Genomic DNA, 17,529 nt, shown 5'->3' on the forward strand with positions numbered 1-17,529 from the left:
TATTTTCTTAGAATTCATATAAAGAATTCTGACATGAGAATGTCTTTTTAATTCTATACATGGTATTGGCTCTTTTTGATCACTTTTTATTAATTTTATTCATCATAGGTTTTTTTATGACTTTCTTTGGAGAGACTGGGATGATGAAGAAAGTTGTGAGAATTATACTGCTTTGATTGAAGAAAGAATTAATTTGTAAGTATAGTTAAAAACTTACTCACGGGGCGCCTGGGTGGCTCAGTCGGTTAAGCATCTGACTTCAGCTCAGGTCAAGATCTAATGGTCCTTGAGTTCAAGCCCCGTGTCGGGCTCTGTGCTGTCAGTTCAGAGCCTGGAACCTGCATTGGATTCTGTGTCTCCCTCTCTCTCTGCCCCTCCCCCACTCAAGCCCTGTCTCTCTCTGTCTCTCAAAAAATGAATAAAAGTTAAAAAAAGTTAAAAAAAAAAACTTACTCAGCACATTACGTAAGATAAACATTGTAATTATGTTGATACTTTACAGGTGGTGTGATATACAAGATGGAACCATACCTGGTCCTATTGCACAACGTTTCAAAAAGACTTTGGAGAAGTATAAAAATAAACGTGTTGAACTCATCGAGTATCAGAGCAATATTAAGGAAGATCCATCTGCAGCAGAGACCATTGAATGCTGGAAAAAATACTATGAGATAGTAATGCTGTGTGGATTATTGAAAATGTGGGAAGATTTACGCCTCCGGTAATAATTTGTTCCATTTTAAACAAAAAGATGACATGGTCATTCTTTTATCATATCATATCATATCATATCATATCATATCATATATCATATCATATGTTACCCTGATTGAAGTAGATTATAAAATTAGATGTCCAATTTTTGAGATAAGAACAAAGTACAACTACCAGTATTGGAAAATTATTTTTATATAACTGAATTCACTGAAATCATTGGAATTTCAGATTTAAAAAAGTATCATCAATCTAGTTCTTTCCTTATCTTTCATCTTTACCTTCTTGATTTTGGCCAGAGCCTAAGAAAAGAGGAGGCAGATCTCCACCACATATAATATGCAAAGTAAAGGAGAAGGTTGGTTAATTTGGCTGCTGCATAATTTCTTCTTTTCTAACCAACATTAAGTTGATAAGTTGTTTTTATGATAAATAAAACAATGTAGATTTAACTAGCATCATTCTCCAGAGTACTTCAAAATGTATTAAAATATTTTTACATTACTATGCAGTAAAGTATATATTCCTGTCTTTGTTTTAGATACAGGGGAAATAGGAATACTTGCTTATGGTTTCAAAATTAATGGAAAATTTTGAACAGGGCCAAAGGACTTCTGACTATTTCATACTAGATTGTTAAACCCCTTCTTAATGTGTCCCACTTGTACGCATTCTTTGCCTTATGAATTTTGAGCCACACTTTACATGTCTAGCAACTAACTGTTAGCCTAAATCTTTTCTTTTTGTATTTTCTTTCAAATTTGACTTATTTTTTTAATCATTAAGAATCCCATTTTAGTCCCTATTTTTAATGTTGTTATTGGGATTCCTGTGTAACAAAACCTTGGGATTACTTTGGGAAATCAATATAGGTAAGATTTTTGAAATCTAATTCTACTTATCTAGAAATCCAGATTCAACAAATTTGGATTTGAATACAAATTAACATCACTAGACTTTAGATTCTAATGGCATAGGGCCACAATGGGGTTCTTTCATCTTAAAAGTTATAATCACAGACAATCTAGGCCTGGGAGTGGTGGAGTGAGTTAACTGGTCAAACCCTTTCATGGATAACAATTATAAAATTTGGACAAAAATATATTAAAATATCTAGCTATTTGAAAGCACTGTAAAATGACCAAAGCAGGCAGCAGCCAGAAAAGTTTATCCTTGGAATAGGTAATAAGTGGGGATTTGCTTTTTAGTCTGAGAGTGATCACCAGTTCTCATAGCTCTGGCAGCAAAAAATGAAGTCCTACTATGACAAGGTGGCAAAGGACAGAGTTAAAGGCTGGCAAAGCAGCTAGAAATTTAGGTGGAATATCCTGAGAGAAGAAAGTTGCAAAAGGGGTCAGATCCAGAATTTGAGCACAAACTCTGCCCAAATTCTTGGCTGACCACTAAACTATACTAGCATTGGTGGGGGACAGAAATTTGAGAACAATGCTTTAAAAAAAAAGTATGTAGTTGAATCATGGAGGTTGAAAGAACTGAACAGATATTTCAGCTGGATTTTGAGCCCAGGCAAGTTAATTGCCTGCTAGAGTACAAGACTAACAATCCTCAGAAGAACATACCACAATCCAGAGTTATGAGAATATATTTTCCAAAGTCTCCAGTGTTCAACCAAAAATTAATGGACATGCAAAGAAACCAGAAAATAGAATCCATACCCAGGAAAAAAGATAGTTAATAAAATCAGATTTTGAGTGGGCCCAGATGTTGAATTTATCAGACAAAGACTTCAAAGCAGCTATTATAAATATGTTCTAAGAATTATAGGAAAACTTGGTGTTAATAAGTAGAGAATCTCAATAGATAAATGGAAACTAAAAAAGAACCAAATATTTTCAGATGTAGCTCTGACATGTTAAGAGCTTATGAGTTAAAAACAAGAAACAAGAAAACGAAAAAAGCTGAGGAAACTGAAAATGACTTTCTTGGACCCATAAGAAAACTGAGGTCACAGGACAAATTGCTACCGTGAAATCTGGGGAGAGAAGTAAATTCAGAGTCACAGCCAAGATATGCTTACCTGGAATAGATAACTCCCTAGAGCCATAAACTGTAAGAACAATTAAATGGGTAATTTTGATAAACTGCTGGAGGTTGAATGTGGACCAGTACCCAAGTGAGAAACTCCTGGTGGGCTGTAGTTCTTAGGGAGACACCCTACTTCTCTTGTGGTTTTGCCTCCAGGAATCTCCCTAAGTTCTCAGATGAAGAGCCAAGAAAAATCCCATTATGCCCCTGGTTGGGGATGGGAAAAGTTACCATTGTGAAATACACCCAGACCACCTCCATGACGAAGACTTATTTACCAGGGGAAAAGACTTTCCCAGAGCCTTTGCCCACCTAGGGAAAGGGCATTTCCTTGACTCCAGTCCCCTCTAGCCTTCTTCTCTGGGAAGAGGGCACTAAGAAACACTTGTGAACGTCACACTGGTGAAGGTCACAGCCCAGGGACATAGACCCACTAAAAAACTAATATTTAATCATAAGATTATAGAACACTTCCTCTCCACCTTACTTTACAACACACCAGGCCAGGCTCCTGTAAAATAACAGAATTATACCTAAAAAAGTTACAAGATACACACTTTGTCTAAAGAGGAGTTTTCAAAGGCAAAAATATGGAAACCATAGGATTTTGAAGCTTGTGATACCTACAGCTACAGCAAGCAGTTTACCTCCTGGCCAGATTAATATAAAACCTCACACTAAAAGCCTATTTACTTCAGTTTTTATTAGTCAATATATCATGCTTGGCTTTCCACAAAATATTATAAGACATGCTAAAAGGCAAGAAAAAATTAAGCCTGAAGAGAGAAAGCAAGCATCAGAATCAGACTCAGTAATGATTTTGTAATTAATCAGATGGAATTTAAAAAAAGTAATTAATATGTTAGTCTCTAATGAAAAAAGGACACAACATGCAAGAACAGATGAATAATGTAAGCGTGAAATAGAAACTCTAAGAACGAATTAAAAGAAAATGCTAGAAATCAAAAACGCCGTAAATAAAAATGAAGAATACCTTTGATGGGTTTACTAATAGATGGGATGAAACTGAGGAAAGAAATCAGTGAGCTTGAAGGTATGTCAACAGAATTTTTTCATACAAATGCAAAAAGAATGAAAAAACAAAACATCCAGGTAGCGTGAGACCATTTCAAAGGGTGCAGCATATGTGTAATTGGAATACCAGAAGTGAAAAAGAGCAAGTGCAGCAGCAGAAATGTTTGAATTAATAATGGTGAATGGTTTGAATTAAATAATTTCCCAAAATTAAATGCAGACACCAAATCATAGATCCAGGAAGCTGAGAACACTGAGCAGGATAAATACCAAAAAATCTATATTATAGGCATTTCATATTTGAAGAAAACCATACATTAAAAAACTGAGGAGGAAGAGATCACCTTATCTACAGATGAATAAGAGTAAGAATTACAATGGACTTCTTATAAGAAACCATGAAAATAAGATGAGAGACGAGTTAAATATTCAAAGCATTGAAAGAAAGAACTACGAACCTAGAATTCTATATCCGGTGAAACTATTTTTCAAAAGTGAAAGGGTAATAGCTCTTGTAAACAAAAAGAAAAAAAAAAGGTGAGGGAGTTTATCATTCTGCAAGAAAAATGAAAAGTTCTTTAGAGAGGAGAAAATTGTTAAGGGTCAGAAACTCAGATCTATGTATAAAAAGGAAGAACTTTGGAGAAAGAATAAATAAAGGTAAATTAAAATCTTTTATTTTTCTTTCTCTCAACTGATTGAAAAGATACCTGTTTAAAGTAATAGTAGTTATGATGGTATAAATAGTAGTTGGGTGATAGTAGCGTATGGATTGGTAAAATAAGTGACAGTAACATCATACCAAGGGAAGAAATGGGAATATTCCGTAAAAGGCACCTGCATTATATATGAAGTAGTTTAGTGTTATTTGAAGGTAGACTAAGATTAGTTTAAAATATATATTGCAGTCTATAAGGAAAACACTAAAAAATTTTTTTAAATAATTGATGAGAATAGATGAAAGTGAAATCACAAAATGCTTAACTGTAACCAAAGAAGGCAGAAAAGGAGGGAAAAATAACAAAGAACAAATACAACAAACAAAACTATTAGAAGTATGGTAGGTATTAATTTGATTATGTCAGTAATCACTTGGTTTTTTTGTTTTTCTAAATTTGCATTTACGTTCTAGTTAGTTAACATATACTATTGGTTTCAGGAGTAGAATTTGGTGATTCATCACTTACAGAAAACACCCAGTGCTCATCATCACAAGTGTCCTCCTCAGTATACATCACCTGTTTAGCCCATTCCCCACCCACCTCCCTTGTATCTGTAATCACTTTAAATGCAAATGGTCTAAATACATAAAAGATAGAGATTGTCAAAGTGCATAAAAACACCAGATCCAACTATCTGTCATCTCTAAGAAACCAACCTTAAATGTAAAGGCTTAGAAATGTTAAAAGTAAAGGGTCAGAGAAAGATAACTTCATGCTAACACAACCATTAAAAAGCTGGATTACTATATTATTTTCAGACAAAGCAGACTTTGGAAAGAACCAGTTAAATTACCAGGGACAAAAAAGGGCATCGCATAATGATAAAGGGTCCAGCTCTCGAAGAAGACATAGCAATGCTTAATATGTATGTATCCAACAAACAGTGCATCAAAATATGTAATGCAAAAACTGATAGAAATGCAAGGACACATGGAGGGGTGCCTGGGTGGCTCAGTTATTTGAGCATCTGACTTTGGCTCAGGTCATGATCTCGAGGTCTTTGAGTTCGAGCCCCACATAGGGCTCTGTGCTGACAGCTCAGAGCCTGTAGCCTGCTTCAGATTCAGGGTCTCCCTCTTTCTCTGCCCCTCCCCCACTTGCACTCTCCTCTCTTATTTCTCAAAAAACTAAACATTAAAAAAAAAAAAAGAAATGCAAGAACACAGAGAAATCCACTATTATACATGAGAAACTTTAGCATCCCTTTTTCAATAATTGATATATCAAGCATTACAAGCAATAGAGGAGAATTCCTCAAATTGATGAATAACATCTACAAAAAACGTATAACTAACATTAATACTTAATGATGAGAAACTGGATCCTTCTCCCCTAATATTAGGAATAAGACAAGGATATTTTTTCTCATTACTCCTGTTTAATATTATGCTGGAAATCCTAGATAATGCAACAGGACAAGAAACGGAAATAACAAGATACACAGATTGGGAAGGAAGAAATAAAACTCTTTGCAGGTGACATAATTGTGTACATAAAAAATCTCAAAGAATCATCATCATCATATCATCAACAACAACAAAACCCTGGAACTAATAAATGAGTATACCAAGGTTAATATTCAAAAGTCCATTGTTTTCTTATATGCCAGTAACAAATGATTTGAAATTTTAAAAATATCATAGTAGAGCCAAAAAAAATGAAATACTTAGGTACAGATCAGACACAGATCTAATAAAATATATATAGGATCTATATGTGGAAAAACTACAAAACTTATGATGACAGAAAAAATATTAAAAAATGGGCAAATATTCTCTGTTTATGGATTGGAAGAGTCAATATTGTTGATATGTCAATTCCTTCCAAATTGATGTGTAGATTCAATGCAATCCTAATTTGCAAGCCATTTTGTAGGTATTGACTATTGCTAAAATTCATATGGAACAGCATAAAGCCTACAATAGCTAACACGGTATTGGGGAAGAATAAAGAGGGTGTATTCATATTACCCACTTTTAAGGTTCTTATAAAACTACAGTAATCAAGAAAGCCTGGTATTAGTGAAAGAATAAACATATAGATCAATGGAACAGAATAGAGTCCATAAATAGATCCACACAAACATAGTTGATTGATCTTTGACAAAGGAGAAAAGAAAATTCAGTGGAGAAAGAATATTATTTTCAACAAATAATGCTGTATAATAATTGAACGTCCATATACAAAAAGATGAACCTAAACACAGGCCTTACATCTTCACAAAAATTAACTCAAAGTGACCCGTAGACCTAACTGTAAAATAAAACTGTAAGACTTTTAGAAGAAAACATAGAAGAAAACGTAGGTGAACTTGGGTTCGCAATGAGTTCTTAGATAAACACTGACAGTATGATCTGTGGGAGAAAAAAATTGAGAAATTGGACTGTATTAAAATTAAAAACACTGTGTGAAAGACTCTGTTAAGAGAATTAAAGACAAGCCAAAAATTTGAAGAAAACATTTGTAAAACACATATCTGATAAAAGACTTGTATCTCAGATATACAAAGATCTCTTAAAATTCATCCTAACAAACAGCCCAATTAAAAATGGGACAAACATTCTGAACAAACACCTCACCAAAGAAGATATGCAATTGGTTAAAAAAAAAAAAAGGCTATAAAAAGATGCTTGACATCATTGTCATTATGGAATTGCAAATTAAAGGAATGGGATACCATAACTTACCTATTAGAATGGTTAATATCCAAAAACAAAACAAAATCAGAAACAAACAAAAACCCTGACCATATCAACTGCTGGCAGGGATGTGGAACAAGAACTCTCTTTTATTGTTGATTGGAATGCAAAACCAGTACAGCTTCTTTGGAAGACAGTTTGGCAGTTTCTTAAAAGCTAAATGTAGTCTAAGTATGTGAACCAGCAATAGTGCTCCTACTTGGTATTTACCCAACTGAGTTGAAAACTTACACCCACATAAAAACCTGCACAGAAATAAAAAGGATTACTAAGGAATACTCTGAGCAATTACATGCCAACAAACTGGATCACCAGACCAAATGGACAAATTCCTGAAAACATTCAATCTACCAAAACTGACTCAAGCCAAAAAAGAAAACCTGAGTGGACCTATAGCAAGTAAGGAGATTGAATTAGCAAATTAAAAACTACCCACAAAGAAAAACCAGAGACCAGATGTCTTCACTGGTGAATTCTACCAAACATTTCAAAGATTAACACCCAATTATTTACAAACTTTCAAAAAATAGAAGGGGGAACACTTACCTAACTCATTCAGTGAGGCCACTATTAGCCTGATACAAAAACTACAAAGACATCACAAGAAAAAGAAAAAAGCCCTATGGAATAATATCCCTTATGAAAATAGATGCAAAAATCCTCAGGAATATGCTAACAACCTGAGTCTAGCAATACATTAAAAAGATCAGACACTAAGACTAAGTGAGATTCATCGCAGGGTTGTAAGATTGGCTTAACAAATGAATAGGAATCCATATAACGCACCATATTAGTAGAATAAAAAACAAAAGCTGCACCTTTTAATACGGAAAAAGAATTTGACAAAATTCAACACTTTCATCATAAAAATTATCAAAAATCTTGGAAGAGAAGGGATCTTTCTCGACCTGTTCAAGGCCATCTATGAAAAACCTTTAAGTTAATCATAGCTAGTGGTGAAAGAATGGATGTTTCCCTCCTAAGATCAGGAAGATCTTAAGGAAAGATAACAAGGAAGAGGACAAGGATGTTTGCTCTTACTATCTCTGTTCAAATTGTATTAGAGGTTCCAGCCAGAGCAATAGGCAAGAAAAAGAAAAGCCATCCAGATTGGAAAGGAAGAAGTAATAAAATTATCTCTTATTTGCAGATGACACGATCTTCTATACAGAAAATCAAATAATGAAACAGCAATATAAACCAAATGCTGATACACAAAATAATACGATGGATCGATCTCAACATGGGCTGAATGAAAAAAGCTAGACACAAAAGTACCTCATATATGTTTTCACTTTAAAATATCATTTAAAAACTCCCAAGAAAGGGTTTATCTAACAACAGAAAGTAGATCAGTGGTTGCCTGGGAATAGGTGTGGAGGATCGACTGCAACGATGCATGAAGGAACCTGTCAGTGTGATGGGAATGTTCTATATTGTGTTATTTTGATTGAGTTAAGTGGGTGTACACATTTGTGAAACCTCATGTCATGGTTCACTTAAAATGAGTGTCTGTTGTGTAAATTATACCTTAATAGATTTGACTTAAAAAAAAAAACACTGATACATACTTTTGATTTTAAAACTAGGATTTACATGATAAACTACTGTATTTCTTGAACATAGGATGCTGTACTCTTTGAGCAGCTGGTGATCAGGTATACGGTGAAAAAACGTGCGAGTGGTTCTCTTTCTCAAGATCATAACCACTTGCTTAAACAGGTATAGAAATGCTGACTGGGTTTACTTTTAAAATATTCAATGAAACTTTTGAAGATGAAAAATATTGGTACGAAAGCTGCATCCCATTTGTATCCAACAATAATGTGCTTCAGAGAACCCAAAATATGACACCGAAGGAGATTAGTAAGTCTACATCTATTGGATAAGGAGTGTCCCTTTTGGCTGATAGTAATGATAAATTATACTCAAACTTTCTTTCTTTTGATGACACTTAACATGATTAAGTGATAGGAAGCGGGAATTGTAAAGAAGAGCAGAAAGAAGAGAAAGAGTGGAATTAATTAGAAGTGCTAAACAGCAAACAAACAAACAAAACCCCACAACTCAGAGAGAAGCTAGAATTGTTGTGCTGGGAGGCCACAGCCAACATACCTATGGAGGCCATATCCTTTGAAACAAAACATTCTGTTACTTGAACATAGTATCTAAAATTAGGCATGTCCTTACACATTTTTATGCCTTAGTATCGCAGACATAACCCACCTTTGCTTTGTTGTGAGTCCACAGTTCAGTGGGCTATCAAAGTGCAATCAGGAAAATTTTCTACTGTATTGAAGAGTTGAGGTGACAGGTACTAATTGTAATGGGCTACATACATACATACAATCCATGAAAATGAAAAGATTTTAGAGATCAAGGGTTTAAATACTCAGTTATCTAAAAGTTAAATCGTTCAATTGCTCTCAAGTTGCTCATTGCTCTCAAAGAGTTTAAAATAGCGAAGCCTACTTCTCAAAGATGCTTGGTGCCACGTTTTATTTTCTAAGTAAGTATAGCTTGAGTTTTTTTCTGATTAATTTAATCATAAATAAATGTTTTCAACTCTAGAGTTCATGGACCTTTCTTTCCAAGAATCCTAAGGCGCAGGAAGGGAAAAAGAGACTTTGGAAAGACTATAACACATATTGTGGCAAAAGTGATAACTACTGACATGGTAAGAAATACACTTTATCTCTATTTGTTCATTTAAGTTGTAGTTGCATATAATCAGAAAAGAAGTTCTTTGAGGGTAAAGTTCTTGTCTGACATTAATGCCTTGTTTCTCCCATTACATCCACTTCAGTGATTGGCATATAATAGGTATTAAATAAATGTCAACAACTATTTACTGAATACAGACCTTGTTGCTGGGTGCTATGTTTAGTAGCTATGAGAAGGATAGGGAACAAATATGAGAAAGACTGAATTTGAGGGAGATACAACTTTGAACCAGATCCACAGTCTTGCTTCTTCATACATTTGAGAAGTTTGAATTGTGGAGATATGGACACGTAAGCAGGCAATTACAGTTAAACACAGAATGATAAAAGCTATGATAGGAGGATGTACAGGATGTACATAGGATAGGTATATAAGTCAAAATTAGGAATTCTGGCAATGCTAGCTGGAAGAAATAACTCAGCAGAAAACTGAAAGATGAGCATAAATTTATTGAGCCCAAGAGGGAAAAATGTTTTAAGTCTAAGAGTAAATATTTCCATCTTACCTGATGGCTCCCTAGCATTTCACAGTTCTCTCTTTGAAATATTCTTTTTTGTTGTCTTCTGTTACTATCCTGGTTTTCAGTCTCTATAGTTTTTTTCTTCTTCTTCTTCTGTCCTCTAAATGCTTGGTACTTGCTTTTTTTTTTTTCCACTGTATATTACCCCTAAAATGATTTATCTGATTTCTTCCCATGACTTTGATTATATATACTGATAATATAAGATGTGTATCCATAGCCCAGATTTTTGTTCTTAGCCCCAGACATATATGTTCTAATGCCTATTGCTTATCACCACTTAATTATCTCATAAGTACATCTACTTAAATGTCCTCAATTAAATTCATGATCTTGTCCATTGGCCTGTTTGTATTCTAGAGCTCTCTGGTCCAATAAATGGCACCACCATCTATCCAGCTGCTAGTCACACTTTTCTGAGAATTATCCTAATCATATCCTTCATATACCCACTTCTGTTCTCCTTCACTAACTCAACATCCTGGTGTACACCATGTTTTTTCACAGAGCTACTCAAATCCTTCGGGTCTCAATTTAAGTATTTCCACAGAAAAAGGCTTTCTCAACCTTCCAGAATACATTACACTGCCTTTCCCATGGCACCTTGCACTTGCCCTTATCATTATGTGTTTAATACTTTTTGTGGCTGTCTATAAAATGTCTCTTTTATGGGAACATGAGCTTCTTGAGAGCAAGGTGTGTTATGTTTACCATTCATCCGATCACCCAGCATGGTGTTTAGCACATGGTAGGTACATAGCAGTTTTGTTGAATTAGTAAATGAGTGCATGTTTGACAAGAGAGTGTGGTATATATGAAGAATAGAAAGAAGTCCAGCAAGGATGGTGTTTAACACCTAAGAGGAGAGTAGTGAGAGATAAAGTTGGCTTATTATACTGGTCTTGTCTACTATCATACCCATTTTTATTATTTTAAGCAAAATTTAATTTTCTTTTCATTGCTTATTACATCAGATTATTCAATAACATTAATTATTCTACCAACTATCTTTTTTTTTTAATATTTTTTTTTAAATTTTTTTTTCAACGTTTATTTATTTTTGGGACAGAGAGAGACAGAGCATGAACGGGGGAGGGGCACAGAGAGAGGGAGACACAGAATCGATAGCAGGCTCCAGGCTCTGAGCCATCAGCCCAGAGCCTGACGCGGGGCTCGAACTCACGGACCGCGAGATCGTGACCTGGCTGAAGTCGGACGCTTAACCGACTGCGCCACCCAGGCGCCCCTCTACCAACTATCTTTGTAAAAATCTTTATAAAAAGGTATAGATTTTGCTTCTATCTCCAGCCTCACTTTATCATATTTATTTTTACTTATCTTTTTTTTAATGTTTGTTTATTTTTGAGGGGAGGGGTAGAGAGAGGGGGACCAAAGTGGTCTCTGTGCTGACAGCAGAGAGCCCAGTGTGGGGCTCGAACTCACAAACGGTAAGATCATGACCTTAGCTAAAGTCAGACACTTATCCGACTGAGCCACTCAGGTGCCCCCTTTTTTTTGTTTTTAAATCTGTTTCTGGCTTTATTTTCCTATACGAGCGTCAGAAATTTCTTTTTTATCTTGTGGTTTGCAACCCTGTCTTCATTTGTGTAAGTAAATATCCATGAATTTTGCAGACCTGGATAATTATCGTGAGGAAGACTCCTCTGAGATGGCAGCATCATCAACTTCCACTTTGCTTAGATCTTTTGTTTTAGATGTACTGTTGAGGTGGACAACATCTTTTAATCTGATAGTCATCAGAGCTATGTACATAACCTTTAATTTAACCTTCTTAACTTTGAGGATTCTTTACTCAAAGTTCTTCCTGCTCTGTGTTCTCTTCTTAAAGTTTTATCCGTGCTTCACCATTTCTATGTTGGTGATCTTCACAAGTACTATAGTAAAAAGAAATAGACTTTGTAGTCAGAGAGCCCAGGGTTTAAGTGGCCTTTCTGAGACCACGTAATAACTATGTAATCTTGGGCAAGCTGCCTAACTTCTGAGCCTCAATTTCCTTATTTGCAGAGTGCTTTAAAAAGAGAGGTAAATGGCAAGACTTCATTCTTTTTGTGGCTGAATAATACTCCATTATATATATGAACACACCAAGCATTTAGACAGCCAAGCCAACACTTGAGTTGCTTCCATAATGTGGCTGTTGTAAACAATGCTGCTATAAACATAGGAAGGAGATAGTTTAATGCTAGATGAAATAAATCAAAGACAAATACCATATGATTTCACTCATGTGGAATTTAAGAAACAAAACAAATGAGCAAAGGGTAAAAAAGAAGGACAAATCAAGAAACAGACTCTTAATTATAGAGAACAAACTGATGGTTACCAGGGGGGAAGTGGGTGAGGGGTTGGGTGAACTAGGTGATGGGGATGAAGGAGGGCACTTGTGATGAGCACTGGGTGTTGTATGGAAGTGTGGAATCATTATATTGTGCAACTAAAACTAATATTACACTTTATGTTAACTAACTTGAATTTAATAAAAACTTAAAAAGCCCCCGAAAATAGGGAGAGAGAGGTCAAAACTGTATATTATGATGATGAAGACCATGGGCTCTGAAGCCAGACTTTGTGGATTCAGACTCTGGCTTTGCCACTTACTAGTTATGTGATTTTCAACAAGTTACTTACCCATCTGTGCTTTAGTTCCTCATTTATAAAGTGTTTGTGTTTCTTATTTATATTTTATATGTGAAGATTAAATGAATTCATATCTGTAATATGTTTAGAATATGCCCAGTACATAGTAAGTACTCAATAAATGTTAGTAGTAAACTACTACCACTATCTTATAGGAGTTCTTGAGGATGATATGAGATGTTACATATAAACCTAGTAGTACCTGGCACACAATGATTTCTCAGTAACTTTATTATTTTTTCTCTTTCCTTTCTTGCTTGTATTCTCTGCTGACCAACATCACTACATGTCCTTGTAAGCATCTTTACCTGGATGTCTTGGTAACATACAGCAGTTCTATTGAACTTATTGTCTTTTGAACACAGCCCATCCCTAGTCCTTCTGTATTCTTTATTCACTTACTGCCATAAATATCCTTTTAGTCAACCAAATTAAATATGAGTCCTTACCTCTTTGCTTATTCTCCAAGTTCTCAAATTGTGATGACTGTCTTTAGGTTTAGAACACTCTGGCTTTTCTTTCTTTTTTTAAGATGTTATTTTTATTTTATTTTTTTTACATTTAAATTCAAGTTAGTTAACATCCCGTGTAGTATTGGTTTCAGGAGTAGAACCCAGTGGTTCATCACTTACATATAACACCCAGTGCTCATCCCAACAAGTGGCCTCCTTATTGCCCATCACCCATTTACCCCATCTCCCCACCCACCTCCCCTCCAGCCACCCTCAGTTTGTTTTCCTTATTTAAGAGTCTCTTATGGTTTGTCTCCCTCCCTGTTTGTATCTTATTTTTCCTTTCCTTCCCCTGTGTTCATCTATAGTGTTTCTTAAATTCCACATATGCGATGAGTGAAATCATATGATATTTCTCTTTCTCTGACTGGCTTATTTCGCTTAGCATAATACAATGTAGTTCCATCCACATTGTTGCAAATGGCAAGATTTCATTCTTTGTTGCTGAGTAAGAATCCATTGTGTATATATATATATATATATATATACACACACACACACCACATCTTCTTTATCCATTTGTCAGTCGATGGACATTTGGGCTCTTTCCATACACTCTGGATTTTCAATCATTCCTGGCAAAAATAAGTACTTGTTCCAGTGCCTAAACTAAATATTAGCCATTCTTCCAGATCTAGGAGAAGGAGAGGTATCCCATTCCAAATTGTCTTTTCAAGACCCCGAATAGCCAAAGTAGTATTGAAAAAGCAAAGCAAAGCAGGAGGCTTTGGTGCATTTGTTGGTATAGAGTTATTCATATTTTCTTATAATGCTTTTTATTTCTGTAAAGTCAGTAATAATGTCCCCACTTTCATTTCTGGCTTGAGTATTTCTGTTTTTATCCCTCTTCTTTTAGTCAGTTTAGCTGAAGGTTTGTCAATTTTGTTGAGCTTTTCAAAGAATCAACTTTGGGTTTTATTAATCCTACTGTTTTTTGGTTCTCCATTTCATTTACCTCTTCTCTAATCTTTATTTCCTTTCTTCTGTTGGCTTTGAATCTAAATTGTTCTTTTCCTAGTTCCTTAAGATGTTAAGTTAGGTTGTTAATTTGAGATCTTGTTTAATGTAGGTACTCATTGCCATAAATTTCACTCTGAACTCTGCTTTCAGCATCCCATAAATTTTGGTATGTTGTGTTTTGTTTTCATTCATCTCAAAGCATTTTCTAATTTACCTTGGGTTTTCTTCCCTGACCCATTGGTTGTCTAAAGGTGTGTTGTTTTATTTCTACATGTTTGTTATTTTTCCAGTTTTCCTGATGTTATCAATATCTCACTTAATTTTGTGTGGTCAGAGAAGATAGTTATTGAGACTTGCTTTGTGGCTTAATGTATGATGTATCTGGAGAATGTTATATGTGCACTTAAGGAAAAGTATGTATTCTTCTGTGTTGGGTTCTCTATATATGTTTAGGTCTATATATGTGTGTGTCAGGTCTACCTAGGTTATAGTGTTAAATCTTCTACTTTCTTATTGACCTTCTATCTAGATGTTCTAAACATTATCATAAGAGGAGTATGGAAGTCTCCCAACTATTGCTCCCTTTAATTCTGTTAATGTTTACTTCATATATGTTGGGGTCCTCATTGTTTGGTGTATATATGCTTATTACATATTCTTGATGAATTAAAATTTTTTGTCAATAAATAATGTCCCTTTTAGTCTTTGGTAACAGTTTTTGGTTTAAAGTCTATTTTGTTTAATGTTAGTATAACCACCATAGTTCTCCTTTGTTTACTATTTGTATGGAATACCTTTTTCTATCCTCTCAGTATTAATCTGTTTGTATCCTTGGATATAGTAATTCCCTTGTAGAGATAATATAGTTGGATCATATATTTTTTTAAATGTCTATTCATTTATTTTGAGGCGGGGGGGGGGGAAGAGAGAATGCAAGCTGGGAGGGGCAGAGAGAGAGAGAGAGAGAGAGAGAGAATATCTCAAGCAGGGTCTGTGCCACCAACACAGAGCCCAACACAGGGCTCAAACTCACAAACCATGAGATCATGACCTGAGCCAAAACCAAGAGTCAGATTTTTTTTTTTTTCCTTTTTAATGTTTATTTTTGCCAGAGTGACAGAGTGCAAATGGGGAAGAGGCAGAGAGAGGGAGACAGAATCCGAAGCAGGCTCCAGGCTCTGAGCTGTCAGCACAGAGCCCAACACAGGGTTCAAACCCACAAACTGTAAGATATGACGAGAGCTGAAGTCAGATGCTCAACCGACTGAGCCACCCAAGAGTCAGATTCTTAACAAACTGAGCTACCCAGGCACCCCTGGGTCATATTTCTTTATCTATTCTACCAGTCTCTGTCTTTTAATTGGTAATCTTAACCTATTTACATCTGAAGTGACTACTGAAGTGACTACTCAGGTAGCCAAAGACCTGACAGAGATTTCCATAAACACCTACAGCTAAAACACAAAAACAAAACCAAAAATCTCTTCCAGTGTGCAGATTAGCTCTGAGCTAAGGGACTCTTTCAAAGCTAAGTCAGACTGCTTACAACTCTGCCTTGGCTTTCACCACTTGCTTTCACAGGCCCAGTGATCAGTGGGAAGAAAAGCACAAGGTCCTTTCAGATCTCTTCTGAGCATATATCCAGCCCTGGGCATGTGCATTTCACTTTGGATTTCCTAGTGTATGAGGCAGCTCTTTCCCCCCCAAAAAATCTTCCTCCTCAACGTCCTCCTGTGCAGACTTTTCCTTGCCCCTTCCTCTGTCCTTTGCCGCAGACAGCTATAAGTAGAGTGCATCTTAAATGCTTTCATCAGATGATGCCTATAAAGCCGCTCATTCCTGAAGGGGGTGTGAAACAAAAATCAGCTTTGTCAGTCCCTCCTGAGATACTGACAGGTCAAAATACACAGCCACACTATTTTTTTTAAGAAAAAGCTCCATACTGCCTTCACCCCATGCCTGCTCCAGCAAGCCACAGAAACATAGGCTGTTGTCTCCACTGCCAGGCTGGAGAATAGGAGATGGTAGGCAGGTAAGCAAAAATACAACACCTTTTTACCAAATTTTAACAGCCTCTTCATTAAGCACTCCTTTGGTTGCCGTGTTTGGTTAGGTTCCAGGATTGCAAAAATGTTGATTCTTTTTTTTCCCCCCCCAACTTAATATTTGCTTCAGTGTAAGATCCAGTTTTTGGAGCTCTTTATTCCATCATTTCTATGACATCACCTCTCTTTTATATCTTTCTCTCTACTATTTCCTTCCTAAATGCATTGAGGCATATTCAATTGTTTTTTTTAATAACAAAACAATATGTATCCTAAATACCACATCTCTATCTCTTCTTTTGCAGAGCAAAATTTCTTGAAGTACTTATCTGCACTTGTCTCTACTTCTTTCACCTTCATGCCTCTACTCAGTGTGATCTTATTTCTGCCTCCAGGATATCAGTGCATATGCTCTTGTGGTCAATGTGGGACAAAGCTGTGGCTAAATTCAGTAAGCACAACTCAAGGATTACCACCTTATTTAACCTTTCAGCATTTGACATGATCAACTACCTCTTTTCATGACATCTTGGTCTCCCGATTTTCTCTCTACCTCTTTGGCTACTCCTCAGTTTTGAGATCTTCTTTTGTTTCTCCCTATTCTTTAATTTTTTTTTTAAAGTTTATTCATTTAAGCAATCTCTACGCCAAATGTGGGGCTCAAACTCACAACCCTAAGATCAAGAGCCACATATTCTACTGACTGAGCTAGCCTATTCTTTAAATGTTTCTCAGTGTTCTGTCCTGGAGTGCTATCTTTCTTCTTTATGTAGTCTTGTAGCTAATCTTAGCCATTCCTATGCTCAAATTATATGTAAATAACTCCAAGATCTTTCTACCTAGTCACATCTCAGTCCTATATTCTAGACTTTTATATGCATAGTCTACTGCATA

The 17,529-nt window shown here is 35.5% G+C and overlaps 1 protein-coding gene across 1 annotated transcript in view; it reads left to right on the forward strand.

Annotated features, from left to right (window-relative positions):
* Window positions 1-17,529, forward strand: part of SHCBP1L (SHC binding and spindle associated 1 like) — a 37,365-nt gene that overhangs the window by 13,634 nt on the left and 6,202 nt on the right. Inside the window, exons 4-6 of the mRNA XM_047839739.1 lie at window positions 109-195; window positions 503-721; window positions 9,788-9,893. Coding sequence (XP_047695695.1) covers window positions 109-195; window positions 503-721; window positions 9,788-9,893 — 412 coding nt within the window. The remainder of the gene's footprint in view (window positions 1-108; window positions 196-502; window positions 722-9,787; window positions 9,894-17,529) is intronic.

Source organism: Prionailurus viverrinus, chromosome F1 (assembly GCF_022837055.1).
Source record: "Prionailurus viverrinus isolate Anna chromosome F1, UM_Priviv_1.0, whole genome shotgun sequence".
Classification (NCBI taxonomy): domain Eukaryota; kingdom Metazoa; phylum Chordata; class Mammalia; order Carnivora; family Felidae; genus Prionailurus; species Prionailurus viverrinus.